A 24,066-nucleotide genomic window follows, 5' to 3' on the forward strand; every position below is an offset into this window, starting at 1 on the left:
ACCATGGAAAAAAAAAAAAAAAAAAAAAAAAGATTTGGGACTGGTAATGATAACTCATGAGAAAGAAAACTATAAAATGACAAAGAATTAATATGTGATTCTATGTGTATCTGATTAAAATGAATATTTGTGTGTATTATATTGCTTCCAAAAAGAAGGACAGCATAGCAAAAGCTAAACTATACCACTTCCACTTCAAATATTTGAGAGCCAGCAGGGAAGTCCAAGGCTGTTCACATTAATTTGACCACTGATGTCCATGTTACTCATTTTTCTGCTGCTATGACAAAACACCAGAGACAAGGCCTACCCTCCTCCCAGTAGGTGCAAGCACCTCTCTCAGAGCCACCTCCAAACTTTGCTGGATTGGGGCTCAAGCCTTCGATCCATGAGCCTCAGGGGGTCACATCATATTCAAGACACCCAAAGAGGCACCACTGTCTATAGACAGTTGCCAATTCTGCCTGGCATGCTTAGGCTTTCACACCAGTTTTTCTGGCAGCCTGGCTGCTTTCTCCCATGAATCCCACAAGAGCTATTTATTTATCATTACTGGACTACAGACAAGAAGCCTTAGTTGCTGGGACTTGGCAGAATCAGCCAAGTGCATGGCCATGGAAGACACTTTACTCACAATATCTCCCTCCATTAAAATCAGGTGCCCAGGTTCCCACGTCCAATATCAAAGAGTCTTGTGCTTTCTTACTACCATTTTGTTTAAATCAACAAGAAAATAATTAAAGGCGATTCTACTGCTTTACCAATTTTCTAAGCTATACAACTAGAAAGTCAAATGCTGTAAGACCTTCATTTACAGCTGCAATATATACATGCATATCTTCCAGTGTCTTTTTTCTCATGTAACTAAGGTAGTATAGATCTTTCTCACACAATTATACATTCTTCCAACATTCCTCCTCCTCATCCTTTCTCTCTTTGCCCTCAACTCCCCAGCCTCCCAACGTACACATTGAACTTGGAAAATAAACAGGCCATCAAAAGGGTGAGACTTTAGGGCAAAGAGTCTTTTCTTTTTACAATACATAAGTGAATTTTCTGAATGAGAAACGAAAGCTCTAGAGGTAGAAGTACGATAGTGGAAAGCTGCTTTGAAGTATGGAATTCTCTCCTACTTGGTCAAGGAGTACTTCATAACTTGAGATTGACAAATTCTATGTAATACATGAATACAAAGGCTTGAGAAGAATGTCAATAGCTCCTTTTGCCTACAGATTAAAAAAAAATACTACAGGGGCATTTAATGGGTTCATTCCAAAGTTGCTGAAAGTAGGTAGATAAATAAATAGAAGAAAAGAACAAAGGTACACACAGGTCAAAGTTACATATGTTCCATACCTGCTCAATGTACTTTTTATTTCCAACAAGGATATTATCTTATGCATAGTGCTTGGTTTGTATTTTTAAGATAGCTCAAATGTTCCAGCCTTCATGATACGACTTTCATTCAATCTGATCTTCCCTAATACAATATGACTCCAAAAAACTATTGTGGCAAACATCCCAGATTCAGAGTTCTCCTCTAAGATTTGCCTGGACTAGGAACAATCAGAAATGCTTTCAAATCTGAGTGAAACACCGCAACCAAAACTTCACTGAAAGAAGAAAGCAATAATTTATGATCTTCATTCTACCGCGAATATTTGAACTGCCCAATGCAGCTACTCCCATTCATCTCACGTTCGTTGTTGTCTCCTAATACTTCACACATCACAAGCACGAACTGAGCAAACCACAAGAATTAAAATGTCTTCCACAACTATGTCTTGTAGACCTTGGACGCCAGTATGAGGAGGTATGGATTTATGTTTTGATATGTTAGAGCTGTTTCTTCTTCCGTAAGCAACATACTCGCTTTCTTAGAGAATAATTATCCTCTTTCTGTTTGAAATTTATGTTATCAATCAGTAATTTAAAATAGGATTTCTTTTAGTGTGACAAAAATTACAATGCTCACATGAATGACTCATTAAAATTATCTCATAATTACAGTATGGATGATTTGTGTGGTAACCTGAGTCATTCAAACTGCATTTAACATGAACTTAGTATCTATCACACTCAAATTTACTTTTCAAAATTGACATTTAATAAATGAAATAGATCACCTGGATATAGTAAAATAAAGGAATATGGATTTAGTAAATTTTGATGTGAAAACAGAAATCTGAAGAGGACCCTTCAATAATACTTTAGTTGTTTTAACCATACTGATAATTTATCAGTTACTTTTATGGCATATGGATAATCTAGCCATCTGGGTAACCCCTTCAACATTGTTTAATGCTCATGTCTTCTGGTATTAAAGATTCAAAAATAACCATCAAACAAAAAACATTCCACCACATTCGGTCATAGGTCTAGAAACCAGAAGCCAGTGTCCTTTATTTATTTTATTTTTTTGGTACTGGGGATCAAACTCAGGACCTTGTGCTTGCAAGGCAGAAAGTAGAACCACTGAGCTAAATCCCAAGCCTTTTTTTATATTTCAGTACAATGCCTCGTTCTGTATTAATAGAATTGTTATTTTTATTTGATTAAATTTGATTTGTGTGTATAAACAAACATTTGGGTGCTCTCCTTTCTCCAGTCCCTATTAATAGCTGCCTCTTTCTGGGAAAATAATGAGTAATTTAGGTATTACGTATTGTTGTCTTTGAAACTTTGCACCATTCATTAATCTGATTTTCATGCTACCTATGTCATTGCATAAATATACTACATGAAGGACAGAAAAACTAGTAAGACTTACTTTACTATCACAGCGACTTTAAAATTAGTGGCTTCTTATTACAGCCTAATATTGTGCTCACTTCAGCAGCACATGTACTAAAACTGGAACAGTACTGCTTAATAGGTAAGGGAAAAAGCCTCAGTATCAAAACTGTCTTAAATTCTGGACCTACTCCAATTTGTAAGGTAGGGGACACTAAACAATAAATATATCACCTGCAAAATGTTGCTATTAATAGTACTTTTCCCATACATGCATCAGAGGACCAATCAAGGAAGTGCACATAATTCACTTAGCATTGGTACTCTGTAGTCACTATTTAATGTCATTATCATGACAGTAGTGTTATCATTTGAAATCATATTTAAATTTTATATGTTCATATTTTCATATATGACTTAACTGTCCCATACATATGAATTTAACTCATAAATATCTGTAATGCATGGTTTTGCATCTTGTTTAAACTGAAGTACATTACTATGAGCGATACAGTATACAGACACACAGCAAGGAATATACCAATGTGGTTATGAATTTTCCCTACCTAATCCATGTGCTTTGTTTTAACAACTTCATTTTCTGAAGTACATAATTAGAAAATAAAACCAAATAAAAGATTAATATTTCTATTACTTAGTCTGTCTTCTGGAGTTTCTTGTTTCAGATAATATTCAATTCAACAACCAAAAGTAATTTACTTGATCTGCTACAGAGCTAAGGTGTGTGTATATCTTTATTATGGAATTGTATAATCTGCCTCCTTTCTGCTGGCTTTGCCTGAAATTACCAGTTCATTTAATAAGTGCACAGAAATGCTATCAGAATGCTACCCTGGTTCAATGTTAAATTTGTAGAAAATTAAAATGTATGTTCACATGATATTAACGTAACTACCCAAACTGAGTTACATACCTGCATTCAAAAAAGGTAAGTTATCCTTTCTGCTCACATTTTCTGGGGCTGTACATTCATATACCAGTGCACACTGCAAAAGAATAAAAGGGAAAATAGGTGAAATATATTTTAAAACAATTGAAATAAAATTTTGTTTGCAAAAATGCAAGGCTATATACATGTTTTCAAGAAATTTTGAAAACATTCTTTTTTTGTAAAACCGCTCCTTTTTCATCTTAATTTGAGGCTTATTTTACTTGTGATTATTTATTCACATTTATACATACAGTGGTTCTTTAGTTCATGAACTTACTTTGTTCTAAGATTTTGGAAAAGATGGCTCTGTGTGTTTGCGTGGGAAAGATGGCTGGGGTCGTGTTTCACATCTGATACAGAGTTTGCTAACAAAAATAACATTTTGCCAAACTGTTTACAAATAAAAGCATTCATGAACAGAGGTACCACTCTAATATGTTTTTATTATATAATTATAGACTGCATTCCAATTCTAAAGGCTACTCTGGAAACAATATAAAAAGAGGAAAAGGATTGTCCCTAATTTGCCAGAGATATGTTCTCATCTACACTAAATCATATTTGATAAGCAGAATTGTTACCATTTCTTTTACCTGGGAGAATTTCAAACTAATGGAAGGCAAATTATTTTCTAAACTTCAATTAAAAACAATTTTAACTGAAATATAAAATATTTTGAAATATCTAATTATATATAACAAAAGCATTTTTGTCCTCAGCAAAACAATCTGAATACTTGCTTATAAAGCTTCTTTATAAAGAAGCTGATCTCCTGGGTCCACAATTAATAGATTAAATTCATGACATTTGCAAAGCAGACACTTCTCTGGATGGGGAAAGGAAAGGCACACAGGCCGAGTGGGGCATGATGGGAGAGTATGTCCCAGAGAATCCATCCCTATGCATGGCACTTTTCCTCAGCTGTATATAACTATAACTGACTGAGGAAACAAGGTTTTCCTGGTGCCAGGAGATTAATGAGACCAGTTTTCACATAAGAGGGTCTAGCATTTGCTACCTTCATCTCTAGCCAAATGTGTGTATGTGGATGGGGTGGATTTTCACAGAAAATAAAACAGATATATACAAGCAAATGTAAGCAAAACACACAGAAGGCCTAGAAAGATTTTTGGATGAGAGGAACAAAGGGACGCAGGAAACCTTCTGTATGTTCTGCATGGCTCTGCTCAAGAGTACGCAGGGGCTCAGATAGACCTCCCCAGGAGCTCAGTCTAAGGTTACTTCAAGAATTCCCAGGGTCACTTCTTGGCTGGTTTAACATGTGCTCCACCACCACACACACATTCTGCCTTCTTCCTCCAGGGACCTGTCCCTTAAGAATCAGGCACCGAGGCCACTTTTAAAGGTACCATAGGCATTTTCCATAAACATTTTGAGGAGAATGGCCAGTAATTCAGAGCATTTACCTAAATATTACTTTCTTATAGTCTGCTAATTTCTCTATTGTTGGATTCATCATCACATCAGTCATTTTACAGATGAGCAAGAAAAAAAAGTGCATAGTTTTTCATTGAGGTCCTAGAGTACTGTAAATATGACTGACTGCCCCCAAAATTTAATATTCTTTAAAAAGTTTTCTGACCCACCAAAAATTACTAGCGGTCTCCTTTTTTTTTTTTTTTTTTTTTTTTTTTTTTTTTTTTTTTTTTTTTTTTTTTTTTTTTTTTGGTATTGAGAAACAAATTCAGGACTTTGCGCTTGCCAGGCAGGCATGATGCCACTGAGCTAAATCACCAGTCCTCATTTTCATTTCTGATGTGGGCATTCACAGCTATAAACTTCCCTCTTAGGACTCTTTGAACCAAACTGCTGAGCTAAATCCCCAGCCCAGTGCTCTCCTTCTTTGAATCCACAACTACTTTGGAAATGCACTCCTGAAATCACATGAAGTTATGTGCACTGATGATTGGTCCTACTTACAGTTCTTTATTTCTACCATTTCAAGTATTTCCTCTGCTCCTTTCTGCCCATCCAGAGCTGTTAAAATAATCTTCCATAAACCCTGTATTCATCATGTCAGTGTGTTACTCCAGCATGTATAATGGTAGTTTATTGACAAATCAAAACTAATATTCTCATATTGGCTTGGGGATCTTTTCATGATTCATTCCTGACACACTTCCATGTAATAGCTAGATTCACAGCTATAAACCATCCTCTTTCCCAAAGAACAACATCACCAACATAGCTTACAGGTTTAGACTGCACCTTTGCAGTGAAACCCATGATTCATAGAGAGCAGGCCATTATTCTGAGATGGTGGCTTCCTGTACAGAGGCAGCTCTGACTCCTTGTGATCCAAGAAGATTTCATAGTGCCGAAGAGAAGGCCTGCAATGTCTTACAAGGTGGGTACAGAAATGTGATTGTATTGTCCATCCAAATTGAAAGGCAGATATTTAGGACAATTTCAACTCAATAAAATTCTCATTTTTGCAATTGTGTTGTATTTTAAAGCTCTACTCTTCAGAATGCCTAGAAGATTTAGATCCATGGCACATAACAGAAAATATCCAATAAACAGTTACTACATTGATTAATATTGTCATTTCCTCATAGGGAACCTAATGGGCTGGCACATGGATCTGAGCCTTCCTAACTTCCAAAACCATATGAAAATATACTCCTACTGTTTAAGCTGCCCTGTCTGTGGTATTTTAGTGGCAGTCTGCACTCACTAATCAAGGCCTCACTTTTTGTTTTATCTGCTTTAATCTATAAGAGACATAACGTGTCACTCTCAGGGCACATAATTATAATGCTAAGAGAAGTTCTACTCCATTCTCTTTAAATTATTCAAACCAGTAATGGGATGTTATTTTAGGAATAATTCCTATTTCAGTTACTTTCCCTTTTCATGTATGTCATTCACTCCATTACTAACAGATTGTATTAATATACTTCAAAGGGATTCTGAATTCACAGAAGAATCCACGCATTTGCAGTTCTATAAAAGCACCCCTTCCCCAATGATGGGGACCACACTTTGAAAACCATTGAGATGAAGTTATTTCCTTATAAATCTTTTAACTATCATATGTATGAGACCTTATTAAATGTCCCTTACTCAAATGTGAATATACTTAGAGACTGCCAAGACAATTTATCAGCCATGCAAAAGGTCAGGGTATGCTAAAAATCTAGACAGGATAGAAATGATGCCAACAATATTTGGTGTGTTTACCATTTTTGTCAATGTGTGACTCATTCTCCAAGTGTGTACTGCCACCGCCACCTTCTATTTCTAGACTAGCTCAGTTACATCTTTTTAAAGTTCACATTGCTAAGCCAGAACCTTCGTGTAGGGCTTTGGTGGTACCATGCACTTGATTTATAAGAGGAGCATGGTTCAACTTGCACTACCTCGTGACAGGGTCAGTCTGGAGTCAAGGGAAGGGTGAACTGTGAGGGGAATGGTGAGGTGGTTAGGAACAGACTCAGACTCCGAGAAAACAGCCCTGCTTTGAGATAGGAAGTGTTTTTACTACTGATATCCCGCTTTAACAGCTGCAGGCCCAGGCAAAATGGCCTACCAGCTTCTGCACTCAGTCCTCAGCTTAGTACCGCAGTCCTCCCCCATTAATTTTGATACAAGAATTCATGTGGTGCTGGCAAAGGTGAGTCTTACATGGAACTCTAAAAGGGAACAAAGTTGGAATTAAGGGACCGAGTTCCAAATCAGGGATCTTGAGTTCACAAGCCCAAACAGCCCCTGACATTTGCAGATGCCCTGATTTAAACTCCAGGCCTGCTAGGGAAATTTTCACTATATGTGCTAACATTCCAAGGGGAGGTTGCAATAATAGAGAACAAAGACTGGGGAGGTTTACTATGGGGCAAGAAAAATGTTTTTTGAAAGACAGACTTTTTATAACATTAATTATTTGGTAGCTGTTGGATAAGCACCATCTTCCATGTAGATGTTTGCTTAGCACAAAAACTAAACATGCTACAAGATAAGAAAGAGTAAACTAAGAAATAACTCAGGAGTACTTATCATTTAAAAGTATTCATTTATGAAAAGGCAGAATTTATAGTACAGTATAAAAACCCCACTGGTTTCAAAAAATATCACTAGCAGTTTTAAGTCTGTCCCATGTCTTAAGTGCTTCAATAAAAGAGCTAACTTCATTCCTATGAAAGAAATCCATTCTCATATTCATACCAGGCTTTTCATTCCTAGAGTAAAGGAAGCAGAAAGAAAGAGAAACTCCTGGGCATGTGTTTATATGCACTAGGCCTTTTTCCTGGGCTGCAAATTAAGCTGCTTCACTTACAGTGGGCATAGCCTTACCTCCAGACCTGTCCCTCCGCTATACACTGTTTCCTGCCTCTCTCTGCAATTTCATAAGGCACAAAGGTCCTGTTAGGTCTTCCCTCTTACACATAAAAATAAAATTCAAATTCAAATTGCTCCTCTTTTTAAAAATATCTTTGGAAACAGAGTAGGTTACTTTTGGCCACAGCCCTCCAAGAGTGTGCGGTGGATCTCCTGCAAGGTTAATCTTGGCAGAAGGCAACAATGATCAGTACTTCCCTTCCAACGGAGAAGAGGTATCGTCAACAAGGGAGCTGGCAGCAAAGAGAAAGGTGTTTCTGAATGGTGCACAGATTTGCCTAGTTCCGTGCAAAGAGGACCTCCGGTTCAGAGGATGAAACACACAGATTGTACTTCAATCCCAGAGCTGATTTCTCATTTAGGTCTTCAATAATGAGATTTCAAACCCCACAGAGTACCAATGATAAAGGCACCTGGCAAAGCTGATCATTTCTAATTCAATTTGTGCACCGAGCTGACTGAGAGCCTACCTTTTGTCCCTGCACATCTGTCGTGATGTGGTCGGCTTCCCCGTCCTCAATCTCCCCCATCTTCACGACACTGACTTCTATGGTGCCAACCACTTTGCCACCATCTGAGGTTCTGCAAACAGAAATAAATGAAATGCAAAAGTGAGACTCCTCTCAATCATGTCCAAAGCATGTTTGCTTGTAAAAATCGGTAACATTGCTATTTACTTTATTTGTTTTAAACATATTTGATCAAAACACAGCAAAACACGTTATTAGTGCTCATGTTGTTCTTCATTTCCAGTGAAAATTAGCCACAGATTCATAAGATAAGGCATGAATCATCAAACGCTACCTCGTGAGGATGAGTTGTACCAACGGTAATCAAGAGCAACCCTGGGCAAAGAACACTGTATAACTGATCAATGTCCTATTTGCAAACATCCCATCTCTACGACACCATAAACCATGGCCCATCTATGCTTACTGCAGGAGAGAGTGTCTGTGTCCACGGCAGAAACTACAGCTGAATGAAACAGAAAAGAAAATGAACATCATGTGTCCCTCTATGGCTGGGCCACTCCCTACAAAATCTGACTTTGTATAAATTCCTTAATTATATTTCTTCCTAACAGGGAAGGGAAAGAAGGTTCTCTCCTAGCACACATACGTTAATGCACATGCAAAGCAGAACTCACACTAGCGTTCGTCGAGTTCAAACTCTTAATTTTTCCAGACAAAGAAGCCGAGACCCCTAAGAATGAAAGGACTTTCCAAGGTCACAAGGGGTAGTATCTCCAGGTTTCTAACTCCTTTAGGTATATTGTTCACTAAAAAAATTATTCTATATTTAATAAGGAAGCTTATTTTTTTTCATTGAGTTTATTGGTACATTTTAAGTATACAGTACAGTTACATTGGATCTTGTACCTTTACATGACAGGTCTTGGTTCTCATTTTTCCCCACACCTCTTCCCTCCTTTCATCCCCTCTACCGTCCCCTATTTACAAAGACTTTGTTGCCATATTTTCCTTTCCTCATTTTTTTCTTTTCCCTTATTTCCTTCCCCCTACCTTTCCCACTTCCCCTACTCCTTTAGCTTGCTTTATTACTAGGATTTTCATCATTTTCACCAACATAAAAAATGTTATGGTTATTAATAATAATAATAATAAATGCAAAGATAAAATCAACCAGCTGCCACAAACTAAGATTCTCTAGTTTTCATCCACTGAGTGAGCACTGCCATTTATACTAGGGGAGCCAGGCGTGGTGGCACATGCCTGTGGATCCCAGCACTTAGGAGGCTGAGGCAGGGGATCACTGTGAGTTCGAGACCATCCTCGGCTACATAGTGAGTTCCAGGTCAGTCTCAACTACGTAGTGAGACCCTGTCTCAAAATACTAAAAAACAAACAAATAATATACTAGGGGAATATGATCCCACATTTTTCCCTTGAGCCATTGTGAAAATAGATAACATACAGCCTTATCCTGGTCTGATGTGCTGCTGTAACTTCTACCTAAGCTCAACTAACTGAATAAGAATGTTCCCATGATACTTTGTTTTCTTTATTAATCATATTCTTTAATAAAATTTGTTTTTGACTCTAATATGAATGCTAATGGTGTACTTCTTTCAATCAACTCCTTTTAACTGCTGCTGTTTTATTATTATAAGCGATATCAAAAATAGGAATAGGATAACTAGTATAAGTAGTTTACCAAAATGCTACTTAAAATAATGAGTAAAGAGACAAGGAAACAATTACGTCACTACATTATGGTAGATTTTTCTAATGAAATGAAGGGTGCAAATTAAAATGCACATTTGGATTATGTTTTTAAGGAAATTGGAGTAAAAACATCCTGAAGATAAGGACCCAAGTAACATCACAGTGTGAAAAAAAATAAAGATGCTGTATATAGAAAAAGAAAAGTGATTTATTATTAAATACTATATTATATAAAGTAAAATGCTTTTTTGTAGTTTTATTTTTGGGTTTTGTTTGTTTGTTTTCTTTTTTGTACTGGGGATTGAACTCGGGGCCTTGTGCATATGAAGCAGGTAGCAGAACCACTGAGCTAAATCCCCAGCCACTTCTTGGTAATTTTAAAATCAGTGACAATCATAATATTGACTCAATTTTTAAAAAAATTCATGTGAAAAACTCAAACATTCATCACAAAGAAGGTACACATAGAGGTGACAGTATAATGTGTGATATTGCAGAAAATTGTAATAGCTCCAATCCTGACATGGTTTTAAATAATTCATTATATAATTTCCCACTTAAATATGACATAACATATTGTCACAAGTCATGATGTGGAGTATCTTTGTAAAATTCTATCTTTGTATAATATTAATTAAGTACTTTAATAAGAACCCTCATTGGTACTATGAATGGTTTTTTTCTAGAGATTTGCAGATATATTCCTCAAAACTGATTACCTAGAACAAATTAAGTTATCTTTTTCTTCTCAAAAGAAGCTGTTAAATAGTTTTTGTACAGAGAAAGTGAGCTAGCTGAATTTCTAGGAATACAAATCCTATGTGTGACAGTCTATATTTTGTCATTAAGGTGATGCAAATGGTGGATTAAATGATTTGAAACAACAGGCCAATTCTTCACAGCCTCTTGCAGGCTGTGTAACACAATGCAGTGGGTCGTCACGGTTACACATGTGCACTCGAGACTTGAGCTGCAAAGGCACAAGAAACTTTGCTTCCTTCACTTCTCACTCAGTCCCTTAAGGATTAAGTTCTTTGAGGTGGCTAATTCGTAAGTGCCTAGCACAGTGCCTTAAAAAGGCAGTTGCTGCCTCTTCCTTAACCCTTTATCCCAAGATAGTACTGCTGCAGCAGTAGCATCTAGAAATTGCTACTGACATCACCACAGATGTATTGATTTGTATGAAGCTGAATCTCTTCAGAAATGTTCCTGCAATATCCAAGACTACAGTAAAGGAGAACACGGGAAATCATAGCAGATGCATTTTAAGAGTGATTAAATACTCACAGGAGATGCAAAGACTTAGTGACAACAGATCAAGAAATAAAGCCTACTTTTCTAGTAGTGGAGAGGACACAAATCTGTAACTACTGCAATGAAAATGAACCTTTCAAAATTTCTAAATAGATGAATAAGAAATATATGAAGGGAATATATTTATGAGCTATAGTTCTATCCCTTGTTTAAAGAACCTGGCTACTTACCCAATGATTTTTCTGCCTTTTGAGTTTCCTTTTTATCCTCTGTAGTCCCTTTATGTCAGCTCCTGAGAGAAGTCAAGCTAGGAGTTTGCCTAACCTAGAGATACTGTACACTTGTTATATGAGTCTCCCCTAAAATCATATTAGGTAGGTAGCTTTTTTGAGTAGCTTGAAGAATGTCTTCTCATCTGAGATTTGTGAGAGACAGAATTAATGAACACAAATTCAAACTGAATCCACGCACCCCAAGCCTGGTTCATCCTGTCATTTAATTAGAATGTAAAATGCAGAAACCATTTCCTGTTTATTTTATTACCATTTACCACATGAAAAACACACATATCAACTTCAACTGGGAGAGTCACAAATGAAATATTTATTTTTTGTACCCAAAGATTATTTCAAAAATAAACTTCATAAAGTTTTAAGACAAAAAACCTCAGATACTTAATTTGTTGGTTTGTTTGTTTCTTGGTATCAGGGATTGAACCAGGACTTTGTGCTTGCGAGACAGGTGGTGAAACCACTAAGCTAAGTCCCAGGCCTGCAAATGCTTAATTTTACTATGAACTTATTACCCATCAAGTTGGTGAAGCTCATTAATAGTAATTTAGCCCATTATTCACCACTGAAATCTATTGAATTTTAACCAATGAAATGTCAACATGTTACACAGAGGATATATTTCAGAGAGTGCTGGCGTAGGGACCAAGAAACCCGAGTTCTACTTCTACTTTTGCTACTAATTAGCTACATGACCAAGTACTCATAATTTCGTTTCTATGGATTTCAATTTATCATCATATAAGACCAAAGGTTGCTGTCTAACACACATTCCATAATATCAGCACTCAAATCCCATTCTCTAATTATACCTAGGAGTCCATAATAGACCATCATTGGTTGATTTGGATTCAAGAAAAATCTCAGGCACATTCTATCCTCTCCTCCTTACTCCCCAATTTCTTATCCCACTTCACCTCCCCCAAACAACCCAAAAGTATGCCAAATATGGGAAGTAATTGAACAGTAAATTTTAGTGATTCAAAACCAGAAGTTATCCTTTTATTCATACCTAGCAATTCATGATTCAACAAGATAAGGCTCTAGTTGTAAATATCTCAATCTATATGAAGATAAAACACAACAACAACAACAACTGCATCGTTACAGATAGTGTGTTGCCAGGTGGCTACTGTTACTGAAAGCAGAGAGCTATATGAGAGTAAGGACAGATAGTTCATGATTGCTATAATGTTTCATTACAATGCCATGGTCCTCCTTCCTTTCAGCAGAGAGGCTTAAATATTTAACCATGCTAACAAGATACGGAAGACAAGGAATGGGAAAATTTCAGCAACACAAGTCTATACTCTCTTCTCAACCAGGTTTTCAGATACATATATGTTAATGACTTTAAAACTATGTCTTTGAAAATAATTCCCCTAATGCTTCCTAATCAAATATTCAATCTCACATGCTGAAACATACAAATATTTTTAGAAGACTGAAGAAAAGGGAATGGAAAACCATCTTTGTAACTAAGGGTAATTTAGTGACACTCTTAGTTTCCTTCCCACTATTCTGCCATCCTTAATGGAGCAAAAGGAGAAAAAGAAAAGATAAAACCTTTGGAATTGTTAATAGAAAAATGTAAATAACTCCCCTGGTTTGGAAATGCCATGAAGATGCAAACTGACAAACAATTCTGTAAACACCCAGGGAGAAACCATCATTAGCTCTGTCAGTCTTTGTGAATATAAAGTAGCACTGGTACCATATGCAGGAATTTGCAGCTGCAAGACATGCTTTGCATTGAGCCATCCAGATATATAACTCAGGAAATGAAAATCCCATCCAGACAGGAAAACAAGCCAACACTACACATAAACAAACAGAGCCAGTGAATGAGTGAATCTACTCTGATGATCTTTCAGGGACATACAACCATAGAGCAGTGCTAGATTTACTTAGATTTACTTAGGGTTTCCTTAGGGCTTATTGAAGCAAGAGTTCTATGTAAGTATGTGTAAGCAAAAACCCTTCTATTTTGGATGAAATTTGCTCAAGTCAGAATCCACGTAACACTTTCAAACTAATAGCCAAATAAAACTTCTCAGTAGTTATTAATATTAACAGCTTATGCACTCTAAGGGTTGGTCTTTTCTGTCATGCTTTTCTCACTGTACGCTCACCTTCAGAAATTTCATCCATTGTCCTAAGATTCAGTTATCCCTCTATAAAGATTTACCACAATTCTATACGCCCCACTGGATCCCAATTTCCCAATATAGAACTTCAAATTCTTTTCATGCTGATATCATCCTATCACACTTCATTGGCTTGAAACTAACTCTTTGCTTTCTCAAACCTAAACTTGTGCATATGAATAGCAGGCCTAAAAACAAAACCAAAAATACCCAATTTCTACTTTTGCTTCTGTCTTTATCCTCCAATAAGTTACTGAGCCCAAGTGAGTCTTCCTCCATCCTGCCTCCCACATATATTCCATTCCCAATGGCAACCCCTGATTAGTTTCTTTACTTACCTTATGTCACACCTGAAGAATGGACTTCCTATTCCCCAGTGTCTTTCTTCCTATTCCATCTAGGAGATCTGGGTGATGATCTCTTCCTAACACCCTGCTTCAATGTTTTATTTCATTTTCCATACTGAAAATCATTACACACTGTTCATTTCTACCCTATATATATAAAATCTGTCTTTCAAGGCCTTATATCAGGTTGTGTTAATGTTAAGGACAGCTCAGTATTTTGGCTTGAATGATCTATTTCATCACACTCCATTAAAAAATGGAGCAGTACAGTAAACTCTGAGTAGTTTACTGAGTAGTCCATGGTTAAGGTGCTGACTTTCTATAAATAAGCAGCAATGGCTGGGAACAGGCAAGTCAATTTCTGCAAAGAACTTTCAGATATAAAACACAAAGATTGCAAACCACCCCACTATCTCAAAAGATATATGTAGCAAAAGTAAAAGATATTGGGCTTACACAGAAAATTCATTCACCTAAGGTAATGGTAACGATCGCTATAGTTATACCGCATGGACCACCAAGCTTCAAGGCAAGGAGATAAAAATCTGTGGAGATGGGAAGGGGACCAGGGAAGGGCATGACTGGAGGAGAGGAGGGAAAGTAAAATGAATCAAGATGTGAGATGTACACATAGACATGCTTCATGATGTATGCATTACAAACATATAATAATAAAAAATTTAAAAAGAGCACATCATAGATGTAAACCATTCATTTTTTCATACTAACTGGCTTATAGATTCCTCTTTATACTCACAAACTGCATACTGTTCAAACACAGGTATTCCACTAATGCAAATAAACTGAACCACATTTTATCCTCCTCATGACACCATCAAAATATGCTGCTACATCAGCAATGATAAACGTTGTTGTTTTAATGATAAGTGTGAAATACTATCTATCTTCGTGAACTAAAAATATCAGCAAGGTGATAAAACAAAGTTGGCTTCCTGGAAATGCCTTTGGCAGGAGTTTGAAAAAATTTAAATTACAAGAAAATTGATAGGACATTATAATCTACTGGTTGGATTTCAGTTGTAAGAAACACAGAGTGAGCATATACTATCCCAACACATACACACTGGGTGCAGCTCTGAATTCTGGACAAAATTAATGGAGCACTTTCAGTGTTCGAGGACTCTGAAAGTAAATAGCACCAGGCACACTGAAGGAGGAAGTCAGAATCTCAAACACCACTAAGTCAGCTGTGTGTTTAGTGATCTGTGGTTCAGATCACTATAAAGACCCAGACAATTATCGGGCTGACAAATACGAAAAACAGGTACAAATACCACTCTACAAGTTTTGAAAACTGCAGTGAAAATGAAACCACAGGTTTTCATAAAACACAAGATTAATACACAAATATCTAGTGATGGACAATTAGAAAGCAGATTTGAAAAATAGTTTACAATGAGTCCTAAACCAATAAGATGTTTACATGGAGCTCTAATAAACATTGTATAAGATTTCCATGATAAAAATTATAAATGCTAACGAAAGAAATCAAAGAAGGTCTAAATATATAGAATACTCAGATCATGGATTAGAAGGTGTAACATTATAAAGATATCATTTCTTCCCAAACTGATCTGCACATACAGTGTAACAGCAACTAAAATTCCAGCAACATTTTTCACAGATGTTAATAAGCTGATTTGAAAAATTATAAGAAAATGCCAAAGAAGTAGAATGGCCAAAACAAATTTTGACAAAGAAGAAAAAAACAAAAGAGTTGCACAAAGTAATGTCCCCATGTAGTGAAACCTATAGTAATCAGAGCTCAAGGATTTGGTGAAAGGACACATTGACAAATGAAATAAAGAGCGGTATGGTCAACTGGTTCTTACAAAGTGATGGGCATGTCAATGGAGAAAAATATAGTTTTTCCAACAAATGGTTTTCAAGCAATTAGGCACCCATTTGCAACAAAAATAAAACTGCTTAAACTTCACAACTTGAGCCAAAGATAATTTAAAATTGTTCATAGACCTAAATGTAAAAAAATAGAAAACTTAAAATTGATACAGTAAAAAACCATTCTGAACCGGGCTTTGGAAAAGAGTTTTGAAATATGACACTAAAATCATGATCATATAAGATAAGCACTAAGCTGAACGTCATCACAATTGAGAAGCTTTGCTCACAAATGCCATTGCTCCAAGGATGAAAAGACAAACTACTATGATAAAATAGTTGCAAATCACATGTCTGAAAAAGAATGTGCATCAGAAATACATTAAAAAGCTCTCAAAATTCAACCATAACAACTAAATAATAAATGTGAAAAATATTTGAACAGACGTTTCAAACAGAGTATATATGGATAGTGAAAGCACATTAAGAACAATGATCACCCTCAACAGCCATTGTTTTTGTTTTTTTGGTTTTATTTTTCCTTCAGGGATTGAACTCAGGACCTTGTGCTTGCCAGGCAGGAGCAGGCACAGCACAACTGAGTTAAGTTACATCTCTGGCCCTGGCCATTAGGTTTTAATGAAAATGAAAACCACTATAGATATTACTTTAAGTTTCGAAATGTCTGACAAGAATGCACATTTACCTGAGGATTTAGCTCAGTGGTTCCGCAGCCTGCCTCACAAGCACAAGGTCTCCATACAGAAATGAAACAAAACCAAAGGATGCAGATTTAATGGAACCTGCAGACATGGGTGCCAATGAAAATAGTTTCTTACAAAGTTAAATACCTACCATATGACCCAGCAAGCCCAACCCCAGATATTTATCTTAGAGAAATAATAATTTAGGATCACATAAAGAACTACACATGAAACATTTACTAGCTTCATTCATTATCACCACAGCTTGGAAACAATCAAAACGTCCTTTAATGTGATCAGTTAAACAAACTGTGGGATATCCACACCATGGACTATTGATTATTTATCAGTAAAGACAAATTGATAGGACATACTACAACTTGGGTGGTATTAGATTGAAACAGTGCAGCCAGTCTCAAAAGGTGATACACTATACAATTCCATTGGTTCAATTTCTTTCTCAAAAAGAAAAAGCTACTGTAATAAATACCAGATCAGTAACTATTAGGAATGGTTATCAGTGGATGTTTGAGCCAAAGGGGCAGCAAGAGGTGATTTATTTATGGTGGTGGAACAATTCTGTAGCCCAATTAAGGTGTTTCTATGAGAATTTATTCATGTGATACAATTCACAGATCTGTACAACAACAAAAAGTCATTTTTACTCTATCTTAGTTTATGAAAGAGAATAAATGAGAAAGGATGCAGTCATTTTCTCTGATAATAAATTAACAGACAACAAAAACAGCAATTTGATCCAGGAATGTCAAAACCATATTTATCAAAAGGTTATCCTCTTCCATGCTAACCAAATCTAATTTGTGACATTTCGTTGAGATGCCAGAGTCAAAATGTGAATTTTATTTCATGCACTATGCTTTTTAAATATCTTGGGACATTAGAGATCTCATACATGGAAGAAAAAAATTCCACCTGAACCATGTGAGGGACAGGATCAGAATAACAGGAAGAAGTTCATTCAAGGAGGTGCAATAAATGTATCCAAATGATTGGCTCCCAATCATGCTATGATTCAGATGGCCTCAAACTACTTAAAATTACATTAGGCCTTATAGAAAATAAACTATGGCTAAGATTTCTTTGAGTTTCTTTTGCTATATTTATTTGTTTGAATTTTTAATTTTCAGTAAGAGAAAGGAAAAGAATGGGAGGAAAAATTATTATACATATTAAACAGAAGCTATTGAGAAGAAAGAAGGAGTAACAAAATGAATTATGTGAGATTATACACAGATGGCTAGAAAAATCTGATTTAATGCAGAAATTTTTTTAAAAGCAAAAATACAGATACTTTTTAAGACCAGGTGCAAACCATCTTGACAGTTAGCTAAGCAATTTTTTTGTTTGTTTCTCCAACAAAATTTTTACATGAATGATTTACAAATGTCACAAAACTAATCAAAATGCTCTTAGACACTCTGAAAACATCCACAGATAACAAGCACAGAGAACTGGAAAATTCAATTATTAAACAATCCGTATCAAATAATAATGATGGGACAATATTTAATATTCAAATTTTGAATAGTTAATTTTTGTGTTTTTGTGCCTTTTGGTTTTATGAAAAATTTTAAGAGTAGGAAAGAATGCAAAATGGTATCGACAAAAAAACAGTATTAAAAAGTCAAAATTATAATGTATGAATATAATTTTAAAGTATAATGCATGCCTACAGTCAGAAACTCAGTGAGTTTCAAATTACAGAAGACGTGTACTTTGAAACTGAACAATTCTTGCTGCCTATATGTTTACACTTAATAGCATTTGGATTCTTCTGTAACTAAATTATAAAATCTTTTCATTTTAATAATCATATTTTCTTTATTATTCTTTAGTCTGATAACATTTTCCACCAAAACTGTTTCCAAACACGTAATACCCCATAGGAACGCTGCTAGATATGGTGGCATGTGTTAGTAACTCCAGAACGTGGGAGGATGACAGGATGATTTTCATTTTGAGGCCAGCTTGGGCTACATAATAAATTTGAAGCTAGGTAGGACATGACAAGAACCTCTCTCAAAAAAGCAAAACACAAAACAAAAGCAAAACAGAACCAAAAAAATCCATAAAATGATGATAAAATTAAATTAATTGTTCATTAATTTACATTTCTTAAGCAACGACTTGAATGAACTGGAGAAGAGCAAACAGAAGGTCATGAGGATGAGTTAAGAGGGATTCAGATGAAGTTGTCATGAGTCAGAGGCCAGCTCTATTTTGAAGGTAGTGCTAATAAGATATTGTGATTCGTTGAATACAGAAAATAAGAGAAAGAGAAACCAGAGACAACAGAGATTTGCACTTAGACAATGGGAAGGATGGAATTGAAATTTTCTGAGATGAAGAGACTATGAAGGCAAACAGGATTTCAGGGGCAGCAAGCAAGAAGGAAGAGTTTATTTTGAGTATTTTAGGCTAGAGACACTCATTCAAAATTCATTCATCACCAGGCGGCTGGAAGTGAAAGTCAGGAGTTGAAGGGATTGGTCAACACCCTGCTCTACTTGGAAGGAGTCTATTTCTTTTCTTTTCTTTTCCTTTTTTTTTTGTTTTTGTTTTTGTACCGGCGATTGAACTCTGGACCTTGTGTTTGCGAGGCAGGTGGTGGCACCACTGAGCTAAATCCCAGCCCATGGAGTTTATTTTATTTTTTGTTTTATTTTTTTTTCCTCACTGAGTTTATTGGTACATTTTAGGTATACAGTACAATTACATTCATTATTGGGATCTTGTACCTTTCCACGGAGTTTATTTTAGAAAGGAAGCAAGAGTCTATCCGAGTCACAGGAGGAAAGACAGGCTAGATGGAGAAAAGTTGCCAAATATGGTGTGGGAAATTGTCAAATCCCTCTTCTCAGTGAAATGGAAAGCAGATGAATCAGCTGGGAAAGAGGAAGGGGCGAATATTCTGGAGGTTTTAGGACTGAGTCAATATAAAATAATGGTCCCAGAGAACGGGAGAGTGAACAATGTAGAAAAATAGAGTGGGACTACAGCACTAGTGAGGCCCAGACATCTAGGGGTCAGGTCCCCAGATGCAACCTGTTAGCCTGGAAGTCAGGTTTCCCCAGAATGCTTATCTGTAAGGGATGAAAATGTGGAGGACCTGAGCTATTCACCAGTTTTTGGACATTTTCCTTTTTTTTAATTTTAAAGTAGAATTTTGCCCAGGGAATATAGCAAAAGGAAGAGAGAGGCACAGCAATTGAGAGTTGTGTGAAGGAATTGTTCTGTGATTTATCAAGGCTGGACCTGGAACCTCATTTGGATAAGAAGCGAGGATGTAGGGGCAGGGCACAGAGGGCAGAGATGGACTGGAACATCAATGCCTCCATATGGCCTGAACAACTAGAAGGAGCAAAGAAAGGAGATGGCAGATGTAAATCAGAACAACAGGATGCTCAAAATGGAGACTTTGGAGACACAGGGGTAACCAAGAGATCAAGGGATGACCTTGGGAATGGGCTGCTCACACAGGACAGGAAAACTCCTGAGCAACCAATCAATTGAAAAGGTCATCACTGTGGATACTGAGTCCAGCAAGCCTAAAGCAAGTAGCACTGAAGAGAAAGTGCGTCACATACGAAAAGTCTCAGGAAATGAGGGGAGATGATATTGCATGTGACCTTGGTATCATGAAGAGTCTTGAATGCTTTGAGGCTCTGAGCATAAACCTAAGTGGTTCCAGAAGATGCCTGTTATATACCACGGTGGACAAGTAGGGCTGCGAGGGAGAGAGGCCAGCTTCCACTGACATGAAGAGAAATGACTGAGGAGAGTCATGGGCTAAGTTCAGACCTCAGGTATCATTGCAGAGTCAGGGTGAAGCCACTTGGGCCAGAGTAATGGAGGCTAAAGAGAGAGAAGGATGAGTGAGTGTTCGTGAGGATGAATGCATGATCCAGAAATTCAGGACAAATCACTGCAGAGTGAGTAACAGTTACAGCTACAATAATCTCAGTTTAGCCGGGCAGAATATTAAAGAGACGATTGGGGGTTACTAATTTTAAAATACTATGAAGAACTGGACATTCCCCAACATCAGTGTTAATGTATTCTGCTCTACGGGGTTGACTCTGCATTAATAAATTATTTGATAATTTTAGAGCTAAAGATGTGACTTTTTCATAGCTAAAGCAATCTATACAGAACAATAAAGATTCTTATTTTTTCTAAAATTTCTGCTACATGGTAACAGTATACTGCTTTTATTAAAGTTAAACAAATTCTGGCCACTAGCAAAAATAAATAGATTTACGTGTAGGAGCATAAAGCATCTAGGAAAGTTACCTACTTTTTCTGTCTCCCTTTCAAGACATTACTGGGAGTTCTTTTATTATAAGAGGATATATCTATTAGTAGCTCAAAGGTCTTTATCACATCTCTAAAAAATGAAGCTGTGTAAGAAACAGAATTAAGTTTTGGTATTTGGCAGGCTGGGATTTTAACAAGAAGTAGAGAAATGCAAAAATTAAGTCAGGGAATTAAAACTTTCAATTCAAAAGGGATCACTACACATCCTTCTGTAAATTTTGGAGAATTATAATGAAATATATTCCTAATTAAAGATTCACTAGTTTTATTGTCTTAGTTACTTTTTTCATTGCCAGGACAAATATCTGAGACCCACAACTTAAAGAAGGAGAATTGTGCTTCATTTTTGATCATGGTTACAGTGCCTGGTCAGCTTTTTCCCCGACAGAAAATGTATGGCAGGTGGGTATCTCAGAGGAAAAACTGCTCATATCATGGTGGCCCTGGGAGAGAGTAGAGGGGAGCAGGAAGAGGGGAGAGGGAGGAGAGAGAGGAGAGAGGGAAGGAGGGATGAGAGGAGGGAGGGAAAAAAAGGGAGAAGGGAGAGCAAGAGGGACAGGGAGCCAGGCAGGGAAATACACCTTTCTGAGTTCATGCCCATAAGCCCTCCCTGTGAGTGCCTGAGGACTCTGGGGGACAGCTCTCAATCTAAATCATAACATGTATCATTAAAAATTATTAGTACATATCAGTCAGATGGGTGGATGATAGGTACATTTCGATCATATGTTGATCATTTTTACCTGGCTCACTCCTCCTTGCTCTGCCTTCCCCTCTCTGATTCCCTTTCTCCTCCCTAAAATTCTGCCTTGTACCTCCATGTCTCCATCCTAGATTCCATGTGAGATCAAACACATGTCTTTCTGAGGCTGGTTTATTTTGCTTAGCAGGATGATCTCCAGTTTCATCCAGTCTCTTGCACATGACATAATTTTGTCCTTCCTTATGGCTGAACCATACTGTGTATATGCCTATCATATTTTCTTTGTTGACTCAAAAGTAGAGAGGCACTGGTTTTAAATAATCCTGGATGTAGCTGGTTTTTTCCTGTTATTCTGAGATACACTCTTAGTATTATGATTAACTAAAACCACGAGAAAGCTTAGAGCGGAGAGTAAACTTCAGTGTGGATTATCCAGACCACTGATTAGAAACTGAGTCATCAGAAGTGCTGGGAGATGTCCAAGAAAGTACAGATCAGACAGCCATACCTAATTGTTTAAGATTCATTTCTCAAGACCAAAACATAAAGTAGTGGTAACTGATGTATGTGCTGTTTGATGAAGACACTTATCTCTTGTAGAAAAATTACTCAGCAGTAGAGTTCCATCTAGCATATGCAAGAGACTCTAAGTTCAATCCTGAGTTCAGTGTAATAAACAAATAAATATATAATAAAGCTTATTGTTTTTATTTTTTAAAAATCTTGATAGAAAGTGGCAATGGTTTAGCTTTGCTTTTGATATTCTGCTCTTAAATTTATGAGGAAATGTGCCTTCTGCAACACTAGCTAATCTTTCTTCTGGGCAAGAGGCAATGTGTGATGCTCCCACTTCTTTAATTCCTTCCTTCCTTCCTTCCTTGGGTTTCTTCTCATAAACACTGTTCTCTAAATAGCAGCATGAGCTTTCTTATTTATCTCCTCCCAGTCTGGAGATGTTGTTCTCTATGCCCTGAGAGAGTTATTTCTTACAAGCATCTCCATTTTCTTGTGTTAGATTATGCATATAATCCAAAATGTTCTGATCCACGATGTGCTCCCAACTTACTTCTGCATTAAATTCCTTGCTTTCTGAACCATAACTGGAAAATCTGTATTGCTATGAGGGATAGAAAAGCTTCTATCCATAACGCCCTCCAGATCTCCCCAAAACTTGATTTCCATAGTATTTCTGGGAAGAACTGCATCCAGATATAAAAACCTTCACTCTGTACTCTGAGAGTTCTTGGATATAAGTGATTCTCAAATTCCATCTCATACAAGCCCAGGACAGCTCCGTGAGATCGCTGCGTGCACCATACAGGACCATCTTCTGGTACCTGCGTTATTCTGAAGTATCACACATTTCCAAGCACAGTCATCGGATTCACCTTCCAGCTTCAGTCACATTTCCCTGCTATCTGTTGAAGTAAACCCTATTCGTGCCAATGTTAACAAACTTTGACAGGACAGAGCCCTGTGCCTGTGGCTGACCTCAGACATGCAGCACTGGTGTGACTTTGATGTTGTGACTCTTACTTGTAACAGGAAGGAAACACAGTTGATGCAATAAGAATGTGATCTAAAAGTCAATTCAAGGAACTCCATCAGCATCTAGCAACTATTGGTCTGTCACAACAGAATACCGTAGACTGGGAATCTAAGCTGAAGAAATGCATTTTCTCACACTTCTAGAGGTTGAAAGCCTGAGAGCAGGAGATTGGGGTTCTTATTAGGACTCTTTTTGGCTTGCAGATGGCTGCCTTGTAGCTGTCCTTAGAGGAGGACAAGAGAAAGAGCAAGCCCTCGGACATCTGACAAGAACACTGATCCCAAGAGCAGAGTCCACAAGATCAACTCCTCCACACTGATCACCTGGCAAAGATGACATCTGGGTCACTGCATCAATACATGGATTTGGAGGGGACACATTGAGAAGGCACTCTTCAAGCCTCCGACTTTAAAGAATTGCCAGAATATAACTTAATTTGAACAATTATTCATTGTTTTTGCTTAAGGGAGAAATCCTTGGAATTATATTTATAGATCTCTGGAAGTTTTTTCATAATATGACTTGGATGATGGAATCTGCCCATCTTCATTCAAATGAGCCGTTTATTTCAGGCTTATGAATTTATGTTTCTTATATATATGTGTGTGTGTGTGTATATATATATATATATATATATATATATT

The 24,066-nt window shown here is 36.8% G+C and overlaps 1 protein-coding gene across 4 annotated transcripts in view; it reads right to left on the reverse strand.

Annotated features, from left to right (window-relative positions):
* Positions 1-24,066, reverse strand: part of Inpp4b (inositol polyphosphate-4-phosphatase type II B) — a 943,087-nt gene that overhangs the window by 198,295 nt on the left and 720,726 nt on the right. For all 4 annotated transcript variants that reach the window (XM_010639876.2, XM_019209903.2, XM_010639877.2 and 1 more), the window contains 2 exons: positions 8,515-8,626; positions 3,668-3,740 (listed from right to left, as the gene is read on the reverse strand). In XM_010639876.2, coding sequence (XP_010638178.1) covers positions 3,668-3,740; positions 8,515-8,626 — 185 coding nt within the window. The remainder of the gene's footprint in view (positions 1-3,667; positions 3,741-8,514; positions 8,627-24,066) is intronic.

Source organism: Fukomys damarensis, unplaced genomic scaffold (genome assembly GCF_012274545.1).
Source record: "Fukomys damarensis isolate Sample0158 unplaced genomic scaffold, DMR_v1.0_HiC HiC_scaffold_38, whole genome shotgun sequence".
Taxonomy (NCBI): domain Eukaryota; kingdom Metazoa; phylum Chordata; class Mammalia; order Rodentia; family Bathyergidae; genus Fukomys; species Fukomys damarensis.